General features: G+C 47.9%; 7 protein-coding genes and 1 non-coding gene across 8 annotated transcripts; 6 read left to right on the top strand and 2 right to left on the bottom strand.

Annotated features, from left to right (window-relative positions):
* Positions 1 to 627: 627 nt before the first annotated feature.
* Positions 628 to 1973, top strand: B0J16DRAFT_290130 (uncharacterized protein; the record flags this gene model as incomplete). Its single annotated transcript, XM_046124236.1, has 4 exons — positions 628 to 921; positions 969 to 1242; positions 1291 to 1421; positions 1467 to 1973. 4 exons carry the CDS (start codon positions 628 to 630, stop codon positions 1971 to 1973), a joined length of 1206 nt encoding a protein of 401 aa, XP_045981967.1.
* Positions 1974 to 2842: 869 nt separating this feature from the next.
* B0J16DRAFT_290128 (Alpha/Beta hydrolase protein) lies at positions 2843 to 4208 on the top strand. Its single transcript, XM_046124235.1, has 2 exons — positions 2843 to 3791; positions 3843 to 4208. The coding sequence occupies exons 1-2, from the start codon at positions 2933 to 2935 to the stop codon at positions 4163 to 4165; spliced, it is 1182 nt and encodes a 393-aa protein (XP_045981966.1). The 5' UTR covers positions 2843 to 2932; the 3' UTR covers positions 4166 to 4208.
* A 205-nt stretch (positions 4209 to 4413) lies between these two features.
* B0J16DRAFT_416582 (uncharacterized protein) lies at positions 4414 to 7215 on the top strand. The gene is made up of 3 exons (XM_046133605.1): positions 4414 to 4930; positions 4979 to 5114; positions 5808 to 7215. The coding sequence occupies exons 1-3, from the start codon at positions 4513 to 4515 to the stop codon at positions 7072 to 7074; spliced, it is 1821 nt and encodes a 606-aa protein (XP_045981965.1). The 5' UTR covers positions 4414 to 4512; the 3' UTR covers positions 7075 to 7215.
* A 70-nt stretch (positions 7216 to 7285) lies between these two features.
* Positions 7286 to 8696, top strand: B0J16DRAFT_165016 (uncharacterized protein). Its single transcript, XM_046122296.1, has one exon. The coding sequence runs from the start codon at positions 7318 to 7320 to the stop codon at positions 8614 to 8616; it is 1299 nt and encodes a 432-aa protein (XP_045981964.1). The 5' UTR covers positions 7286 to 7317; the 3' UTR covers positions 8617 to 8696.
* On the bottom strand, positions 8697 to 11096 carry B0J16DRAFT_165015 (uncharacterized protein). Its single transcript, XM_046122295.1, has 4 exons — positions 11054 to 11096; positions 10475 to 10997; positions 8883 to 10424; positions 8697 to 8833 (listed from the first exon to the last, which is right to left on the bottom strand). Exons 1-4 carry the CDS (start codon positions 11086 to 11088, stop codon positions 8777 to 8779), a joined length of 2157 nt encoding a protein of 718 aa, XP_045981963.1. The 5' UTR covers positions 11089 to 11096; the 3' UTR covers positions 8697 to 8776.
* A 339-nt stretch (positions 11097 to 11435) lies between these two features.
* Positions 11436 to 13744, top strand: B0J16DRAFT_307832 (major facilitator superfamily domain-containing protein; the record flags this gene model as incomplete). Its single annotated transcript, XM_046124849.1, has 3 exons — positions 11436 to 11774; positions 11823 to 12723; positions 13100 to 13744. The coding sequence occupies 3 exons, from the start codon at positions 11436 to 11438 to the stop codon at positions 13696 to 13698; spliced, it is 1839 nt and encodes a 612-aa protein (XP_045981962.1). The 3' UTR covers positions 13699 to 13744.
* Positions 13745 to 16274: 2530 nt separating this feature from the next.
* Positions 16275 to 16356, top strand: B0J16DRAFT_t209. The gene has a single exon. It is a non-coding gene; the product is annotated as a tRNA-Pro (tRNA).
* A 154-nt stretch (positions 16357 to 16510) lies between these two features.
* B0J16DRAFT_307829 (glycosyl hydrolase) lies at positions 16511 to 18067 on the bottom strand (the record flags this gene model as incomplete). Its single annotated transcript, XM_046124848.1, has 5 exons — positions 17972 to 18067; positions 17875 to 17918; positions 17440 to 17827; positions 17225 to 17389; positions 16511 to 17167 (listed from the first exon to the last, which is right to left on the bottom strand). Exons 1-5 carry the CDS (start codon positions 18059 to 18061, stop codon positions 16511 to 16513), a joined length of 1344 nt encoding a protein of 447 aa, XP_045981961.1. The 5' UTR covers positions 18062 to 18067.
* Between the last annotated feature and the right edge of the window lie 211 nt (positions 18068 to 18278).

Raw genomic sequence — 18278 nt, 5'->3', positions numbered from 1 at the left:
GATGATACTCAATTCCTGCATGTAGCACTCGGCTACTCTCCCCTTAAGGTCTCGGTCGGTGCCGCTAGTCCCACTGATTTACCCAAGCATAAAGGAGCATCCTGAGAAGATCGTGCAATGAACGCCGTTAGTGGCCGTTGAAGATTCTTACAACAGTGTCCAAGCGGCCGCAGAATTGCGGAGATTGAATAAAGCGCCTATACTGCCCACGGCAAGGAACCTACATCCGAAGTAAGACACAGTGAAGTAAGAGCCACGTCTGGAATAAATTGCTTGCTTCTTACAGACCCAGAAATTCGGTCCCAGGGCGAAAATTGGATCTGGAGCATTGGGTCCGTGCCGCAAAGGAACAAGGTACCAGGGCTGCGGAAAACCGCTAGAAGGAGTAAATGACCCATAATCTAGCCGACGGATTCACTCTGAAACGAGAATCCATATCCGTGGGTTAAATCTTGACACATGAAAAGTCGAACGATGCAGGTCTAGAGTTCCAGAAGGATGGCTGACAGGGTTCCAGGACAGAGTGGCGGAAAGAATGGTACTAATCATATATTGTGGCTGGTTTCCTGAATGGTTCTTTTTTGCTTCTCTTGTTTGATGTTTGATCGTTATACTACTACATTCAACATGTCCCAGTCAGCATTCGTGGGCTCGCCGCCGGCCACGGAAGATGATGAACGTATCGTGAGAGGCGTACTGCGCATGTATGGCATGGCCAATGCAAACGTCAGTCAAGGCCTCTTCTTTTCTATCCAACGACCCGAGAATCCACCCGATGAGACGAAAGTGCCTTCGATCCTAGCGGGGATGATCATCGTGATTCTGGCGATCGTCGTACCGACTGTAGCGAGGATTATGATTCGACTCAAGGGCGCGAGAACACAGTTTGGTCTTGATGACTGGGCTATTATTTGCGCTGCTGTAAGTTTTCTTTGGGTAGAGGGTGGTTGTGAAGCTGACAGTCCTAGTCTTTGGCGACGATTTACCCGATTCTTGTTATCGCGATGTTATGCCAGACCGGCGCAGGCAAACACACATACGAAAGCACCTACGAACAATATAACCTTTACATGTATTACTTGACGGTTTGCAAGATCATATTTTACGTTGCTGTCGGCCTTATCAAGGTGTCGATCACCTTGTTTGTGCGTCGTCTTGCCGACCGAGCATCCAAGGGATGGAGGCTATTTGCAGACTTCTTCTTGGGCACACTCATTATCTACATCCTTCTTGCTATCTTCTGTACGTCATATATTCGTCTAAAAACTGTACACTACTGACCCTTCATAGGGATGCTCTTCTCATGCAGACCGTTCGGCTCGATGTGGAACAAGAAGTATGCTGGTTCCCTGGAGGAAGCGCCAGTTTGTGTGGATTCGATCTTCCAGAACAAGTTCCTTAGCAGCATGCACGTTGCACAGGTAAATTCCTAATTCCACTTAATAAGAACCAGGCTAACAACCCAGAACATCGTTCTTCTCCTCGCACCAATCGTTATTCTTTGGTACGTCAAGATCAACAAATCCAAGAAAGCCCGCCTCTTCTTCATCTGGCTCGTCGGCGGCACGACAGTCCTAGGCGGCCTCCTCCAACAAACAATGATAACAATCACCAACGACTCCTGCTGGCAATTCACATCCGCACTGCGCTGGACGGTAATGGATCTCACATTCGGCACGCTAGCGGCATCGCTTCCGGTGCTGGACGCCGCCATCATGGGCACCTGGAGCTCGCTAAAGACAAAGATTGGAGCTTCGGGGTCTCACTCGCGATCTCGAACGCAGGGGTGGACTGATTTGGAACATGATACGAGGAACACGACTACGATTCGCAGAGCTTCGGTGGAGGATTCGGAGTCGATTGAGAATATTATGGGTAAGGACAAGGGTATGGAGATGGGGATTTTGAGGACGGATGAGGTGCAACTTACGTACGATCAGGAGAGTACGTCGAGGGGCTTTCATGCGAGATAGTCAAGGTTGAGAATCCTTGGATTTGAGCGTTTCTTTTGTTTATATTACATCTTCTTGAAGAACATACTTTCGATACACATACGACTGATCACAACAGCATGTCGCTGGTCCAAACTTCAATATTAATCCTCCGTAACAAACACCAATCAAGAGTGAAGAGTATCCACTATAGCAGCCTTATAATAAGACCATGGATCTTAAAGTGGTCTGAGTTCGTCCCACAAGGCTCCGCCAACCCCTTGCATAACGATCCATCGGTGATATGTCAACCAATCGCAAACCCTAGACAGTCCCAGTTATTTGGCTTGATCTCCGTTAAGACAGTAAAAACTCTCATCGCCAAGCCGTAAACCGACGACGCAAGAATTTCTCCGTAGTTCCGGGTCTGTTCTAACTGTTCTTGGGGTATAACCGTCTTGCCATCCACTGCCACGAACCTACGGTTGACGGCTGTCGGAGATTTGTTGGATGGTCCATACTTTTTCATCATGCGAAAATTCGACATGACCGAAATTCTCAGCTGTCAAGTGAGGCTTAATATGACTGCACTCACTATTATATATGCATATAATAAGCAATTAATGGTTATACCCAATTTACCGGAACAATGGAGACGAACACTCATCCGAACAAGTAATACCTTTACTTAGTTCTCCATTACTGGTCCCTGCTAGTCCTGTCAATTTTTCCTCGAACCAACTGCCAAGCATCCCCTTTCTGGGATCCCCTACTATTCTCCACGGCGATAATCTGGCTAAGCCCCAATCCACCCGAACCCATTTACGAGCGCGAAACCCCGGCCATCAGTATAAACGTTAGAATCCCCGTGGAGTTTTTATTATTGTGCATCGAGAAATCGTCATTTTCTACGACCAGCCGCTCTTTCATATTCCAGCCCAGGAAATTTGTCCCTGGCAGCCACTCTTTTATCTACATCCGTCTAATTAATATCGCTCATCATGGTTCGCTTTCTACCCAACTTTTACTTTTTCTTCGGAATCGGTACTTGGGCTTCGCCTACTCCTGATGCCACGGATTGCACTGGCGTTAATGCCATTAGCATGAAGTGCGCCTCTGCTGAGGTTCCTTACAAGCGCGATTTCTTCTATGTTGGCGGTCACTCCGTCAAGGCCGCCTCAGGCAACATCACCGTTGACCAAGTTTACGTCGAGAAGCTCACCCCTGCGACAAGAGTGACCCAGAAGAACCCTCTCGTTTTTTTCCATGGTGGCGGTCTTGCCGGAAGCACCTGGCTCAACACCCCCGACGGTCGTGAAGGATGGGCTAGCTACTTTGTCAAGAAGGGCTATGTCATTTACCTGGTCGACAACAACGCCGTTGGCCGAAGTTCCGAGAATGCTATTTCCAGCTACCCCATGTCCTCTGGCTCCGCTTCCGAGACTGTGATGAAGTTCTTTACTTCGCCTGAGAACTACGATACTTACCCTCAGGCCAAGCTTCACACGCAGTGGCCCGGCACGGGCGCTGACGGCGACCCTGTTTACGATCAGTTCAAGAAGTCTCTCATTCCTCTCACCACCAACTTTGTCGGTCAGGAGAATGCTCTCCGAAACGCTGGATGTGAGATGCTTTCTATGCTTGGAGAGAAGGCTTTCCTTGTCTCTCACTCGCTCGGTAGCAGAAACCCTCTTCTGCTGTCTAACGATTGTCCCGAGTATATCGCCGGCAGCATCAACCTTGAGGCTGCTACTTCACCTTTCTGGTCCTATGCTGAGGGACTTGGTGGTTTCGCCGGTTCCCCTTGGGGCTTGACCAACACACCCGTTACTTACGATCCTCCTGTCAGCGACCCATCTGGTAAGTCTAACAATTCTTAACTATCTGCGAGACATAACTAACGAGATACAGAACTCGAGCATGAGTCAGTTGGAAACGAGACCCTCGCCCACCGTAACTGCTACCTCCAAGTTGAGCCTGCCCGCACGCTTCCCCAGATTAACAAGGTTCCTTACTTGCTTTTGACCGGCGAGGCTTCCGTCCACGTCACCTACGATCACTGCGTTATTGATTTCCTGAAGCAAGCTGGCGGCAAGCCCGAGTGGATTAAGCTTGCTGACTGGTATATCAAGGGTAACGGTCACTTTTTGCACGTCGAGAAGAACAACCTTCAGATTGCTGGCCTTGTCCATGCTTGGATTCAGGGTAAGCTGACCAAGGGCAAGTTTACTTAAATATTTGTAGCTTTGACTTGAATGAAGAGCTTTTTGAACACCAATAAACATTGCAGTGACCTGTAGTTTACCATCGCTCTACGAAATGGGATAATGCGCTTGACAATGGCATGTTCTGTGTTACAACCTTGCATACAAAGTCAGGCTTGACTTCTTATATCAGCTGTCCTGGTCTGCTTCTGCTAGTGGCTTAGCGGGGAAATACCCACAAGCACCGCGCTAACTCGGTTACTCAACAACAGATGGGCGCCACAATATGCCTCACTGTCATGGAAGCTTTTTTGGCTGCGAATAGTACTCATCCCTTATCGTGACTTTCTGCCTCATTGAACCCAATTGACTTCAAAATGCCGATCCAATTAACGAAAGCGAGCGAGCAAGATCTCCCCGCCATCGCTCGCATTGCAACATCCGCTTTCCACCCATCAACAGACGCTCTCTCCCGCCGCTTATTCCCTCCCCACCTTCAACCGAAAGACATACCCGACGGCGAAGCAGCCTACGATTGGCGCGCAGCACGTAAAGCATCCAGTCTAGCATCGTCAGAATCGCACCTTGTAGTAGCTGTCGATGATAAGGATCCTAAAGATCGTATTGTTGGTTTCGCACTATGGGACGCCCCTCCCGCTGATGGGGAAGACTCTGGTCCTAGCAAGCCGATAGAGTGCGCGGCGCTTGACAAAGAGGCTTTTGAGGAGATGAAGAGGACTGTGAATCAAGATGCTGTTGATACCTTTGGCGAGAAAGGGATTGCTGGTGTTTGGCGTTCGTTCCCTAACTCTTTCTTTACGTGGGCAATGCTAACTTTGGAAGATCTTGATTATATCGGAGTGGCCCCCGGCAATCAGCGACGAGGAATAGGCAAGATGCTTTTGCAATGGGGTCTTGACAAAGCTTCTGAGGAAGGAAAGGACTGTTATTTGGTTGCTACTGAGGCAGGGCGACCTCTGTATGTGGCTGCGGGGTTTGAAGATCTTCGGACTGTATCCATCTTGGACATTCCACATTACTCTATGATAATGAGGGCCAGGAAGTCTGGATGAACGTATAAATAGTTCTTAACCGGAAGATTCATATAATTGGTTAATTGTAAAGCTGATGAGGCTGAAAAGTGGTACGTCCTTGGCGCAACAGAAACTCGATCAGTATAGCTCAAGTCTGCCCACCCTACCCTGCTGTCAGATGGGCTATCACCCCAATCAAGTTCTCGAAAAGCCAAAGACCTCGGCATTTTTCAACATGGGTTTCCCCTTATCAAATGGAGCTTTGTGACTTGGCAGCTGAGACTAAGCCGCGCGCCTTACCAGATGTGGGTTTTTAGTATACAGACTATCGAAAACTCGAGCAAGACTATTGAAAATCTGCTTCTTAAACGAGCATTAGACACCAAGCAATTTAAAATGTTCCGGCACGAAAGAATATTTCCAGAAGCCCCATATACCAGACTTTTAAGTCTCAGTTCTGTTTCCTCACTCTTTTGTTTTTTGTCACTTGTTTTGCGCTAACTTGCGAGCCATTCTTTTCAAATGGCATCACAGACGTGGTTCGCTTTGTTGGTGGGCCTGTCCACTATTCATAGCTCTGTTGCAAGTCCATGCAAGCCTATCAAATCTGTTTCCCAATCTGTGCTCACCATAACGAGCGTACCTTCATTCGAAACAGGGCTGGCCAGCACCGTTTCTGTCGACACCACCATTCAAACCATCGACAGCACCTCCCTTAAAACTTTTTACACAGTAAACACTTCTACAAAAGAGAATGAGAGTATATCGACCGAAACAGCCCCAGCAGAAAGTCTTTCCACGGCCGACACAGCCATAACCGAAGCCGTCGCTCCAACAATTTCAACCACAACATCTATTGGAGAACCATCCACTGCGACAATCGAAGTCTTTACTTCCAGCACTGAAGCCACCTCTTTCGTGGTCAGCGAGACAAGTTCCTACACTACCGGCGCACTCACATCGTCGACGGATGTATTTTTCACGACTGCAGAGACTACCACTGCTACGACTGAGGCTACCATTGCGGATACCACCGAAGCATCTACTGAATCTACGACTGCAGAGCCTACCACAACTACGACTGAGGCGACGAGTAAAGCTACAACTGAAGATACCACTGTAACCACTGCTGTAGCCACGACTGGAACTACTACTGAAGCTACGACGGAGGATACCACTGAAATTTCGACTCAACCTACATCTGAAACCTCTACTGTATCTGCTACTACAGCCAGTACTGAAATTACGACTGGAGAGGCTACTACCGCTACGACTGAGGACACCACTGAAGCTACGACTGCAGAGGCTAGCACAGTTACAACTGGAACTACAACTGAGATTACTACTGAGACTACAATCACCTCGACCGAGGCCATTTCATCAACCACGGAATCAATTCCCACCACAACATCAGTCGAAATACCCGTCAAAACTGACCTCATCCAAAACGGAGGCTTCGAAGACTCAACCAACCACTGGGACTACTACGGCAGCAATGCTCACACTTTCCTCACCAGCAACCCACACTACGAAGGCACTTACTCATACGCCATGACATCAACATATGGCGGCGAGGTCGGAGTTACACAAACTCTCGACAAGTCGCTCCTTCGCGCAAATACACCCTACAAGCTCTCTATATATGCGACAACCTCATCTCTAATTGGCTGTCCGGGTGGTATTAGAATCGTGGTAGACACTGACAGGCGTCAGGAGACTTTTGGACGGTATGTGTCTGAGTTTGCTTCTGCTGAGCTTGCAGCTGGGTGGAGACACATCTCGGGAGACTTCACAATAACGGAGGATGCACTTGCGGATGATGAGCCTATCAAAGTCATTGTCAGCACGCTGTGTGCACCAGGTGGTAATTACGTTTATATTGATAATGTAGAGCTTGAAGGATAAGGCATTTTATTTTATGGACAGAGTAACCTTCATACCTAGAAGAATATCACATATATAACAAGTCTTTAGCAAGGCTCTCTCAGCACCGTAGTACATATGTACTTAGCATACGACTGGAATTGATTGGTTACCGTGACACTTACCTATACAACTCTCTGATTCGTTGATGTAGACATTCATCAGTTTACCCCACTTCGTCTGAATCCAACAACAAACAACAAACAACATACCATCATCTGAAAAATGCAACAAGACGACACCTTCGCGGAAGTCTGTTCAGACTGGCCTGGATGGACTCCATCAGCATTGAGTGGCTTCGAATGGTGGACTCTCATGGCACCAAAGAAACGACAACACAGGCCTATTCCACGTTACCACGACAAGGTGTTTTCACCTCCGCACTTGTGCATCTGGAACACAAAGTTCGACGCGTTCAAGCTGTTGTGCAACTCTCCGGATGCTATCTCCATTGAAACGAACGCGCCGACGGTGACTCCGCGAGGTCAAACTGGCATCGAGCAACTCCCGGCTGAACTACTGGCCGCCATATTCAGGCTTCTCAATCCTGATGATTTCATCGCTTTCAGTCTATGCTCTCAAGCTCTCTGGATGCATGCTATCCAAAGGGCGAAGAATGGATACACCGAATGGAAGAAGACATATTCTTTGGCTGGCACGCCAATCATGTACGTGGGCTCGCATCTGAAGGTCCTACCGGAATTTGTGTACGATAAGTACCCAGACTTGATCCCAGAGGAAACGCCGCAGGAAATACGTGATGCCAGACGGATGGTGACTCGAACGACTGCCGCATTTAACAAAGCAGTACTAGAGTTCGACCAGACCCCTTTGCCCTACGATGACGCATACATGCAATCATTCACCAAGTATATCGCCAACGCTGATATCCCTGCGGGCTTGCACGATAGTATTAAAGCGTCCTTTCCTACCTTTGGCATCGAACAAGGAAGTAAATGGCTGCTCCGTAATCTGACAAAAAACGAGTTCATTCGTATGGAAGCTATCAACACAACCACTCTGGCCCATATTCAACATAGTTGGCTTACGTTGGATACTCTTCTATACTGGCTAATCTGCTGGCGCGGCAACGGTCACCAACAAATATTGGATTGGGAAAATCTCGAAGACTTCATCGGCGCCACCAACCAGGCTAGGTACGGAACGTGGCGCGGTACCTTATTCCAATCGCCATACAGTGCCTGCTGGCCCATCTGGTCTGGGAACTGGGCTGGGCATAGTTTGGAAGTGGTTGCAGACCGGAATCTGGATGAAGGATGGATTGATCGCACTTCAAAATTTGATCAGCTAGCTCCCAAGTTGTTACAGACGATGTACGCTTTTGCCCTGACTCAAGGAGATTTCAAACCTAAGAGGTACTGGGAGGAAGTGTTTGAGCAGCTTGGAGACGTTGTTGATCAAGAAACCGAGTATGAACACGATGGAAAGACGTGGACGGAGACGCATAAGACTATTGTGTCGTTGCGGGTGCATGCTACTGCTTTGTGCGGCTGTACGTCATGAGATAACTGTCAGTAACTTGAACTATCTAGACGAGCTATCTCTCCTAAGAGTAGATAATTTGGAATTATTGTTTGAGTCTTTCAAGCAGGACGTCCATTCAGTACAGAAGCTTGTATAAGTTCGTGTTGGCGTCATCTTACCCATTTGTCCATTTTTAATCTTAAAAAATCCATGACATAGGATCACCCGCCCCGCCATTAAGAAATCCATCAGTAAGCTATAAGACGTTAGTACTTGAACATTACATTGGAAGAAGGGCCACTTACCATTAAATCCCAATCCTCTCCAAAATCAAGCGGCGGAGCCTGAAATTCCCCACCATCTGGCTCCAACAGCACAACAGAAGCTTCAAAAGCCCCCAAAGCCTCCCTCGTAGCCTCTTCACCCGCACGTATCATACCCTGCGCCATCTCCTCCTTTGACAAACGATTCATAGTACCCTTAATTTGCGCCACCAACAAGCATGTAATCAAATACCCCTTGATATTCGTCTCACCAGCCTCAACGCACTTCAAAGTCCACGGTCTAGAATCTTGCATCATGTTGAAAACATCCGGTTGGAGAGGGGTTGGTGAGAGTGTGTCGTCTTCTTGGACTTGGTTGCGAAGATCGAGGAGGAGCATTATGCTGGCTAGCCAAGTAGCGGTACGGAAGAAGCCAGTGCTGCAGGTTACGAAACGTGCGAAAGGGCTGTTGTTGTTGCGACCAATGGACCACATTCTAAAAGCTGTTTCGATAGCCATTTTGCGTGAGAAGGCGTAGCTTGGTTCTTTTAGTGACAGTCCGAAGAAGGGGAAGTGGAGGGCGCTGAGATAGCGACGTATGATAAAGTCCATGGCAGAAAGATCAAAGTCTGTCGGTGAGTTACCGGTATTTCTGGAGTTTTGTAAATTCTGGATCGCTTCTTTGTATGATGCTTTGAGTTCCGCGTCTAGCCTTAATGTCTCTTGATATGAATCTCCATGTCGAAGGTCGTTAAGTAACTTTGCGATATTGAGACGAGAGGGATAAGTCTTTCGCAAGGCCCTAGCAGTGGAAGTTTGTGTAAAAACGCCATCGGGTCTGGATGTCGGCGTCTCGCTCATGATTTGGTCGTCGTCAAAGTTTCCTGGCGGCTCAGTATCAAAGTCCTCCACCGATATCATGGGCGGTCCTCCAGAACTCATACTCGACTGCAAGCAAAGCTCCAGTATAGTATTCCAGATTCTTCTCCGCATCTCACAAACAAAAGTCGGAGTTTGTGGAAGATGCGTTGGATCCCGATGTAAACCCATTGACATAGCTATTCTGAGGAGCGCACCACATCCTATCCACAATGTCTCGCCTCCAACGGCTACTATCTCTCTCGCTAGAAGAAGAAGAATATTCGTCTGTAGAAACTGGATGCCTAGTCTTGATTTGAACTCTGGCTCCGAGATCCAAGTTTGAGCCTCGTATATCCATTGGGTAGCTGACGCTCGTAGAGAGAAATTGTCGTCGTATGTTGTTGCGCCTAAAGCATGGACTAGTCGTATCTGAACCAGAAATTCACGATCTGGTTCGCCGTCAGATGTCCACAGCGCATCATACTGTTTTTGAAATGCCGGTATGTGTAAAACGCGGTGCAGCTTCTCTATCGTGCCGAAGTAACAGTCCACAAGACTGTCTGAAATAACTCTTGACACTAAATGGGTAGTAACTGGCGTCGGCCATACCGGCACCCGAAGCTTCTTAATGCGCTTCCCCATAGCTTTGCACTTTTGATATCCAGTGATAAGATCCGATGTCTCGTCAGTGTGCTCGTCGATAACCTCCATGATGTCCCTGAGCTGTACCAGTCAGACCTACTGCAAACAATTCATCGATGGCAGATACTTACAAAGGGCAACCCAGTCACAAAGTGACTTTGTCCAAATAATCTCGTCTTATGAGAAATAGCTCGCGGTATCACCATCGCACCCCCAAACTGACTTTGTGCATGAACATGAAAAGTTCCAGCCAACTGCGTAGAAGTCGTCTCCAAATTTGACGCAGGCGTAGAAACTTGCGTACGTGAAGATGCAGGAGCGGATTTCGCCAACTGATCTTCCAACAACTTAACCTTATTCTTCAATGCTTCAAGTTCTGGAAGATCAGAATGCGGCGTCGTTGACACTGGTGACGAAAAACTAGCGACGGTAGCTGAGCGGCCAGTGCTGGATTGATCTTCAGGCGTTGGTAGCGATGCTGTATTCAGTGCACCGCAAACATCAGGTGCCAAGGTCCGGTGGGTATTGCGACTTGGATTAGGTGTTGGAAGGGGATTGTCATAGACACATTCACCGTGTCGTGAGCGCTTGCAATTGCTGCACGGAGATTCCCGATTACAGCGCATTTTGCGTTTGCGACACAACGTGCAGGCACTGCGAATAGTCAGCACGATGAAGTAATGAACGAAATTGTGGATGGAATAGTTTACACAGCTGGTCTTCTACGACGACGAATTGGCTCCATGATAAATGTTGTTGAAATAATGTTGTTGAAGGAAGAACGAGAGCGGGAAATTGGTAAGTTAGCCAATGTGAGATCTGCGCTAGAAGCAGCCATGGCCTACCGTATACCGAACCCGTGTCTTAACTCCGACTGATGCCCGATTCCAGCTCTTTCTGATTGGCCAATGCTCAATATCCTGACGTTGTGTAAGAGGAAAGGATTTATTGATTTGGATACCGATGAACATATAAAGTAATCGATATCACGACTGCTCTGGGCTCCATTTACATCGTTCAACTAAGATTTAATCACAAGCCTGAACCCTTTTTATACTCCTCTACGTTTTTAAAATCAAACGTTTTCGCACCATGTCATCCAAGCACTCCCCTCAACAAAACCTCGAAGCACCCAGCGACTTCCTTTCAGACCCCAAACCTTCATTGATCTCCAACGAAAAACCCGAAGACGTCTCTACTGCACCCGATGGCGGTTTGCAAGCCTGGCTCGTCGCTGCTGGTGCAGCCTGCATCTTCTTCTCATGTCTCGGCTTCGCCAATTCCTTCGGTGTCATGCAAGAATACTACATGACTCACCAACTTCAAGGACATTCCGCGGATGCTGTTGCATGGATTGGATCGGTTTCAACTTTTATCCAATTTGCTGCTGGAGCTCTCAGTGGGCCTTTGTTTGATCGTTACGGTTCTTGGGTAAGTTCTTCAAACATTACTAAGGAAGCAGTGCTAATATGCTCATAGGTTATTCGACCAGCTGCTGTTATGTATGTCTTCGCAACTATGATGACCAGCCTCTGCACAAAGTACTGGCACTTCATGCTCGCTCAAGGTGTCTTGATGGGCAGTGCCATGGCTTTCCTCCAAATCCCCGCCTTCGCAGCACTCTCGCAGTATTTCGACAAGAAGAAAGCTGCTGCTTTTGGGCTAGCTGTCTCAGGCTCATCCATCGGCGGAATTGTCTTCCCAATTGCCTTATCCAAGATGTTGAACGACTCTTCTCTTGGCTTTGGCTGGTCAATCCGGATCATGGGCTTCGTCATGATTCCTCTTATGTCATTTTCTTGTATCGCTGTCCGGCCTCGATTACCAAGTAGAGAGAGTTCCTTCGTTCGACTTGATGCTTTCAAGGATCCCTTGTTCCTGCTTATTATCACTTCGCTGTTCTTTCTCTTCATTGGCATGTTCGCACCATTGTTCTTTATCCCTTCATACGCCGTTTCTCGCGGTGTCAATCCTACCCTGGCGTCTTATTTTCTCGCAATCACCAACGCTGCATCAACTTTTGGTCGCGTCATACCCGGGATACTCGCAGACAAGTACGGTCGACTGAACATTTACTCTATCGGTGGACTTTGCACCGGCGTCGTCATCCTCTGCATGAACGAGACGAAAACCACAGCAGCATTAGTGGTATACGCAGCCGCTTTTGGCTTCACTTCAGGAACCATTATCTCTGGCGCTTCCGCAGCCTTTGGCCTCGTGGTCAAGGATCCCCGCGATAGTGGAGCTTACATGGGCACGGGTCTGGCTATTAGTTCTTTCGCTGCTCTGATCGGGCCACCAGTCAACGGTGCCCTTGTCGATCGATATGGAGGGTTCTTTGAGGTTTCGGTGTTTAGTGGTGTTATGTGTCTGTTTGGGGGTTGTCTTGCTGTTTGCGCCAAGTTGAAGACCGCCGAGGGAATATTGGGTAAAGTCTAACACTTCTTGTACTTATATACCTGCTCTGGAACAGATATTGTTAATTCGAAATCCATCTCATCTCCCGAGACCTGATATTTGGTTGTGTTGCATTTGATTATTATGTTGTGCCAAGTGAATCGTCGGCATGACTCATCCGGCATCCAAGCTGAGAATAGCGTGAGATCTCAGATCATGAAATTCCAGTCAGCCCAAATATGACGCGCGAAATACAAATATAATCGTCGCCCGATCTCAGTTGAACCTACCTAGCACTCATTGAAAACATTGGCCAATTCAACCTCTTCATCGGACGGTCACCATGGATTACACTACAGAGGGTATCGTCAACGCCTTTGAGACTAAGCGACTGCAATTCGTCAAAGCCGACAAATCAGACGAACAACTCCAAGAGGTCGCCTTGAGAATCCTTGAGGATCCCGTCATCCAGGCCCTCGCCGCACCTACCGTCCTTCAACCCAAGGGTGAAATTGAGCGCGACGCATATCTCCGATCCGTCTGCGACTCCCTCCTAGGCGTCGCCGTCTTTCATCGTCATGAGTCCATCGACGCGTGGGAAATTATCGGAATAATGTGTATAGGCTGGGGTGGCATCTCACAATCAGTAATGCACCATCGCAATGCTGAAATCGGCATTTCAATCTTAAAGGAGCACCAAGGAAAAGGGTATGGAAGAGAGGCTATCAATTGGATGCTGGACTGGGGTTTTAAGCATGCTGGGCTGCATACTATTGGTATCACGACGGCTTCATTTAATCCAAGAGCCATTCATTTATACGAGAGCATGGGATTTGTACCCGAGGGCAGGAGAAGGGGAACGATCTGGCAGAATCGTGGATGGCATGACTTGATTGAGTTTGGGATGACGGAGACGGAGTGGGAGGCTTTACGAGGTTTCCCACCGTTGAAGAACTAGAATTGGTTTCACATGGCGCACATATATGGCAAATGAAGGTTTTTCAATGTCAACAGAGTCCTCCATCAGGATCAGCTTCCTCAACGAATTGACACTGTCCTTGAAGCATCAGGACTCCTCGGCCTACACAGAACCTTTTGCTGCCCTGCCCCAACATAAAGTTTTGGCTGGCCAGAAAAAGGTCCTGTGTGGGCAAAGGAGTCATGATAGTTAAAATAAAGTGTAAATCCCTTAAGGAAGGCTTATCCTGATAGCCAACAGAGTCCCTTTTATTCTTTTATAACTGTATCGAACCGTATGTTCTCCATCCCAACCCCCCTTCCAGTCGCCATGTATTCCATCCACATCAGTCCGTGCCCAGCATCATCGGTCATCCCATTCATAGTCGTTGCATCGAGGTATGATATTTCATATCGGGTGTCGTCGAACGAATGGCGGTATATGATCGGTAAGTTTGGACAAGTCGTCGTGCTCGATACGTGAAATCGGTTGAGTCGTCGATATTGCTCGTATAGTGTCAAGTCGTGACCCTTCTCCATCCTCGCTCGTTACCTTCCATCGTCTCGTCGTACTCGATCATCGGTATCTGAAATTCGATTCGGTTCGTTTCCGTCGCTTTCCTCTGTTCATGTCGTCGTTCGATCCGATTACTCGCAATTCTCGGTCGTTCGGCGATCCGGTAATTCCAGTTCCATTTCCTCCTCATTCGTTCATCGTCGTCGAGACTGTCGGGTGTCGTCGAGTCGAACTGCTGTCTTGAATCCATGTTAGTAGCTGCTGGTAAACAAGCGATGTGTATACCTACTAGTATGTACATGTGCCTGCTGGACATCCTTCGCTTCGTAGCTCATTACATAGTAGGAGTTGTCGGAATTGATATTCAAAGGGTTATCGTAGACGGGCCAAGTAATTATGTATATCGTGGACTTCGAAGGTGGTAGCACGAATGGTGTGAAACAGTCCGGGACAGGAGGCAATCGGGCTTGGAAGAAACGTGACAAGGGTGTTGTGTTGAGGGAGGAAGGACGAGGGATAGGAGATTTTAGTTCGACTATCGTATTGGACCTGGTTCCGTATATAAAGACTTAAAGACGCTTAAATGGATCTATGCTGGAGTTTGAAGGTGTAAGAATCCCACAACCGGTATATCGTAAATTCCATAGAGGAATTCGGCATAACCTTATCCATAGACCACATCTCGGTGGTATGGTACAGCGTGTGTATGTCTTAGTGACCAATGTTCCGTTGTTAACGCCTGGTGTTTCTGCGATCATCCGAAGTCCGGCTTAGCGACATGTGTCCTGCATCTATCTCATGGTTGAGAAAGGCTAGGTGACGGTTCCGTTTCTTAACATTCTTAGGGAGATCCTGGCCGGAAGGTGCTTGGGAGAGACTAATGATAATAGAATGGTCTGTCCAAAGATGGAAGACACCACGAAGGGTCTTTCATTTTACCGCAGTATCGGTATTAAACTCAAACATCTTGACTGTTTCAAAGAGAAGATGTAATGAAGAATGAAGAGTGTATGAATTCTCATGACGTTCGGTTTTTATGTTACTTTTTTGTGGGGGAATATTTGCATGTGAACGAGTAGCGGGGTTAGTTAGTGGTCATGCCCTCGACCTCACCGCCTGTCAGTTGAGTCACAACTCCAGAAAGATTTTTTTTTATCGTGCATGAATGACCTGCATAGTGGCCTATTTACGTATGCTGCGTCATTGGGCAGGATGAGTGATTAATTGAGGCCTTCTGGTTTGTTCAGGCTGCTTTGAGGCATTTCTACAGTTAGACCTACCACCATTACAAGGTGGGCCTCATAGGCTACACAGGAAAATAGATGATAGAATGAGAATGAATACGCAGTTGATATTATGTGACTACTAAGACCAAACTAACCTATGAACATCCCCTCTCAAGTCCTCGAGAATCCTAAATCTATGGAGATCCCCTTTAGTTCTTACCTCGCATTGCACTTGGGATAGGAACTCGGCGCACTGTGGTGAAATGTACAGCCAGCCAGGGTTAGGTCCAAAGGCTTTCGCCGGGCTTGCTGGCCTCTTCACTGTTGGTGGAGACGTTAGGTTTCGGGGTGGTGCTGTGTTGTATCGAGCTTTAGATGGATACATCCTGAAGAAATTTGTACTGAATACCGGCCATAACAATATTATCACAAGTGGTCTGTCTTCGAAATCAGGTGATCCTAGTTTATATAGGTCTAAAGTGAACAGAACCCGGATTGACCCAGCCCAGATGTTCGCGTCGAAAGGAGGTACGGTATGACTGAACAGATGATTGCTCGCCTATGGGGAGAGCTGTTCAGCGTGTTGAAAGTATCGACGAACGGGTGTTGGACCATAACACCACCGTAATACTGTTGCACCGTGAACATAGCTCAGCGGAAACCCACGAGGGTACCGTGAGGTACAACTACCTATTGCTTGCATCTACTGAAAGATAGTCGGTCCAGTAAAATGATTGTGCAATGATATGTTGTTTCTGAGGTAAATGTTAACGAAACCACAACACGGGGAATATAGGTTGGCTTCTTTGCCACAAGTGCATCTTAAAATGTACTGGCTCAATGGTCTAGCGGTATGATTCCTGCTTTGGGTTCCCATGAATGCAGGAGGTCCCGGGTTCAATCCCCGGTTGAGCCCTCTCTTTTGACTTTTTGGTGTCTAAGCGCACAGCGCTATGGATGTTAGCATTCCATTCACTGGTTTTCTTTTTGTCTGTAAACATCAATGAGTGGCATGGAATTGGTGAGTTCAATAGCTATGGTATCCTATCCCGACATGTACCAACCTCGTACTACGCAGCTGGGGGCAGCAGAGCATCAACATCAGGACCCCATCCATCATCATTCGAGATAACGATAGTGTTATCCGACCCCTCCTCCAAGTCAAAGAATCCAGTGCTAACTCCAGTCTGAGAAAGGTGCCTAGTCGACAAAAACGCAAGCTTCTGCTTCTCGCCATTGACAGAAACCGTTGCGTAACGAGACCCAGTGTCACCATTTCGATACTTGATGCCAATCGTGCTCAATCCACCCGAGCTCTTGATGCCCTTGAACGTGATAGTTCCCTTCTTGTCGCCTCCGATGTATCCAACAGCCTTACCACCGCTGCACTCGCTGCAAGAAATAATCCTCGCGTCATTGGCCAACTCGGCGTCTTCGCCTTCAAGCTTTGTGGTCTTTGTTTCGGCCCATGTACCCTTTGAGACGTCGGGTGCCCAGGAGTCGTACCAGTTGAGTGTGACCTTGGTCCCTTCGACCTTGAGGGGTAGCCAGACGTAGGTACTAGCGACAAGGTTGGTGGAAACCCAGCGGTCGCCGATGTAGATTGCGTTGTTGTTGCCGAGTGGTTGGATGTAACTGACTTGAGATTGGAAGGTCTTTGATCCTTTGGGTGCGAACTCGGTCCATTCTGACCAGGGGCCGGACAGAGATTTGGCGTAGCTGTAGACCTGTTCACAGTGTTAGCGCTACCTGCAAACTCGAGGTGCTGTTGTGGGGAATAGTACGTTGTCATTGGCATCCCATCCAGTCAGGTGAGATCCGAAGATGAAGTAGTAGCCGTTCTGCTTCAGCATAGCAGGCGACTCAGCAAAGTACTCCCATTCGTAGGTAATCTCGGTAACGTTCAGGTAGTCGTCCGACAGGGCCATGATTCGTGTACCAAACTCGCGCTATAATCACATTAGCTCTCGCCGACATCCAGCCGATTCTCAACACTTACATCTTCGGTCATGAGATAAGCAGATCCATCATCATCCTTAAAAAGACCCATGTCGCGACTCTGCTTCCCAAGAGGTCTGAAGCTACGATGGTATGTATACTTTCCACAAACACTGTCACCAGTAGCTACACCCACACGAGCATCCTTGTAGTCCGAGCTGTCGATGTGCAAGTACAAAACATACTTGCCCGTGTCGTCGTTGTAGATAACCTTGGGTCGTTCGACAATGCGGTTGGGTCCGAGATCTCCTGCTTCGGCGGTGCGGGAGAGAAGAGCGCCACGGTAGGTCCATTCGACGAGATCGGTGGAGGAGTAGCAGTTGACGTTTTGGAAGAAGGTTCCGTCGGTTTTGTCTTCGCCGATCATGTAGTAGGTTCCATCAACCTCACTGTATCTGGTCAGTATCGCTGATAGCTTGGCGAATAAGATACCTACATCAGACCGTGGCCATGTGCTTGGACATGCTCGCCGGTGTTAGTCTGATACGGTTAGCACCAAATCACGACATGCCAACTATCAAGGCTGTTCTTACTGCGGTCCATGTCGCACCGGAGACAATATCAGCAGAAGCTCGAACCGTACTAGCTGTAAGCACAGCAAAGAGTGCAGAGAGGTAACGCATCTTGACCAACGTCGTCACTTGAAACCGCTAAAATCTGAGCCGAGACGACACTAGAAGGTCTAGACAACAGCATCTTCTTATACTTTTTATAATCGGCGGCAATTCTCAGTTAGGAATTCTCGGATGCAAGAACACGGCATATAAAAGGTAAATAACCCATCTGCATTAGATCATGTTGATCAGAGTACCTGATACCTTGTATTGCATGTCTAAATTA

Source organism: Fusarium flagelliforme (genome assembly GCF_020744385.1).
Source record: "Fusarium flagelliforme strain FIESC 12 MPI-CAGE-AA-0113 chromosome Unknown B0J16scaffold_5, whole genome shotgun sequence".
NCBI lineage: Eukaryota > Fungi > Ascomycota > Sordariomycetes > Hypocreales > Nectriaceae > Fusarium > Fusarium flagelliforme.
The sequence above is the reverse complement of the archived record's forward strand: the minus strand, read 5'-3'. Positions and strand labels throughout refer to the sequence as shown.

Coding starts and splice junctions, on each gene's coding strand:
- B0J16DRAFT_290128 (XM_046124235.1), top strand. CDS start 2,933: ATGGTTCGCTTTCTACCCAACTTTTACTTTTTCTTCGGAATCGGTACT. Junction 3,792..3,842: donor TCCTGTCAGCGACCCATCTG/GTAAGTCTAACA, acceptor AACGAGATACAG/AACTCGAGCATGAGTCAGTT.
- B0J16DRAFT_416582 (XM_046133605.1), top strand. CDS start 4,513: ATGCCGATCCAATTAACGAAAGCGAGCGAGCAAGATCTCCCCGCCATC. Junction 4,931..4,978: donor AGGGATTGCTGGTGTTTGGC/GTTCGTTCCCTA, acceptor TAACTTTGGAAG/ATCTTGATTATATCGGAGTG. Junction 5,115..5,807: donor ACTGAGGCAGGGCGACCTCT/GTATGTGGCTGC, acceptor CACCATAACGAG/CGTACCTTCATTCGAAACAG.
- B0J16DRAFT_165015 (XM_046122295.1), bottom strand. CDS start 11,088: ATGGAGCCAATTCGTCGTCGTAGAAGACCAGCTGT. Junction 10,998..11,053: donor CGTCGTAGAAGACCAGCTGT/GTAAACTATTCC, acceptor GACTATTCGCAG/TGCCTGCACGTTGTGTCGCA. Junction 8,834..8,882: donor GAGAGGATTGGGATTTAATG/GTAAGTGGCCCT, acceptor AACGTCTTATAG/CTTACTGATGGATTTCTTAA.
- B0J16DRAFT_165016 (XM_046122296.1), top strand. CDS start 7,318: ATGCAACAAGACGACACCTTCGCGGAAGTCTGTTCAGACTGGCCTGGA.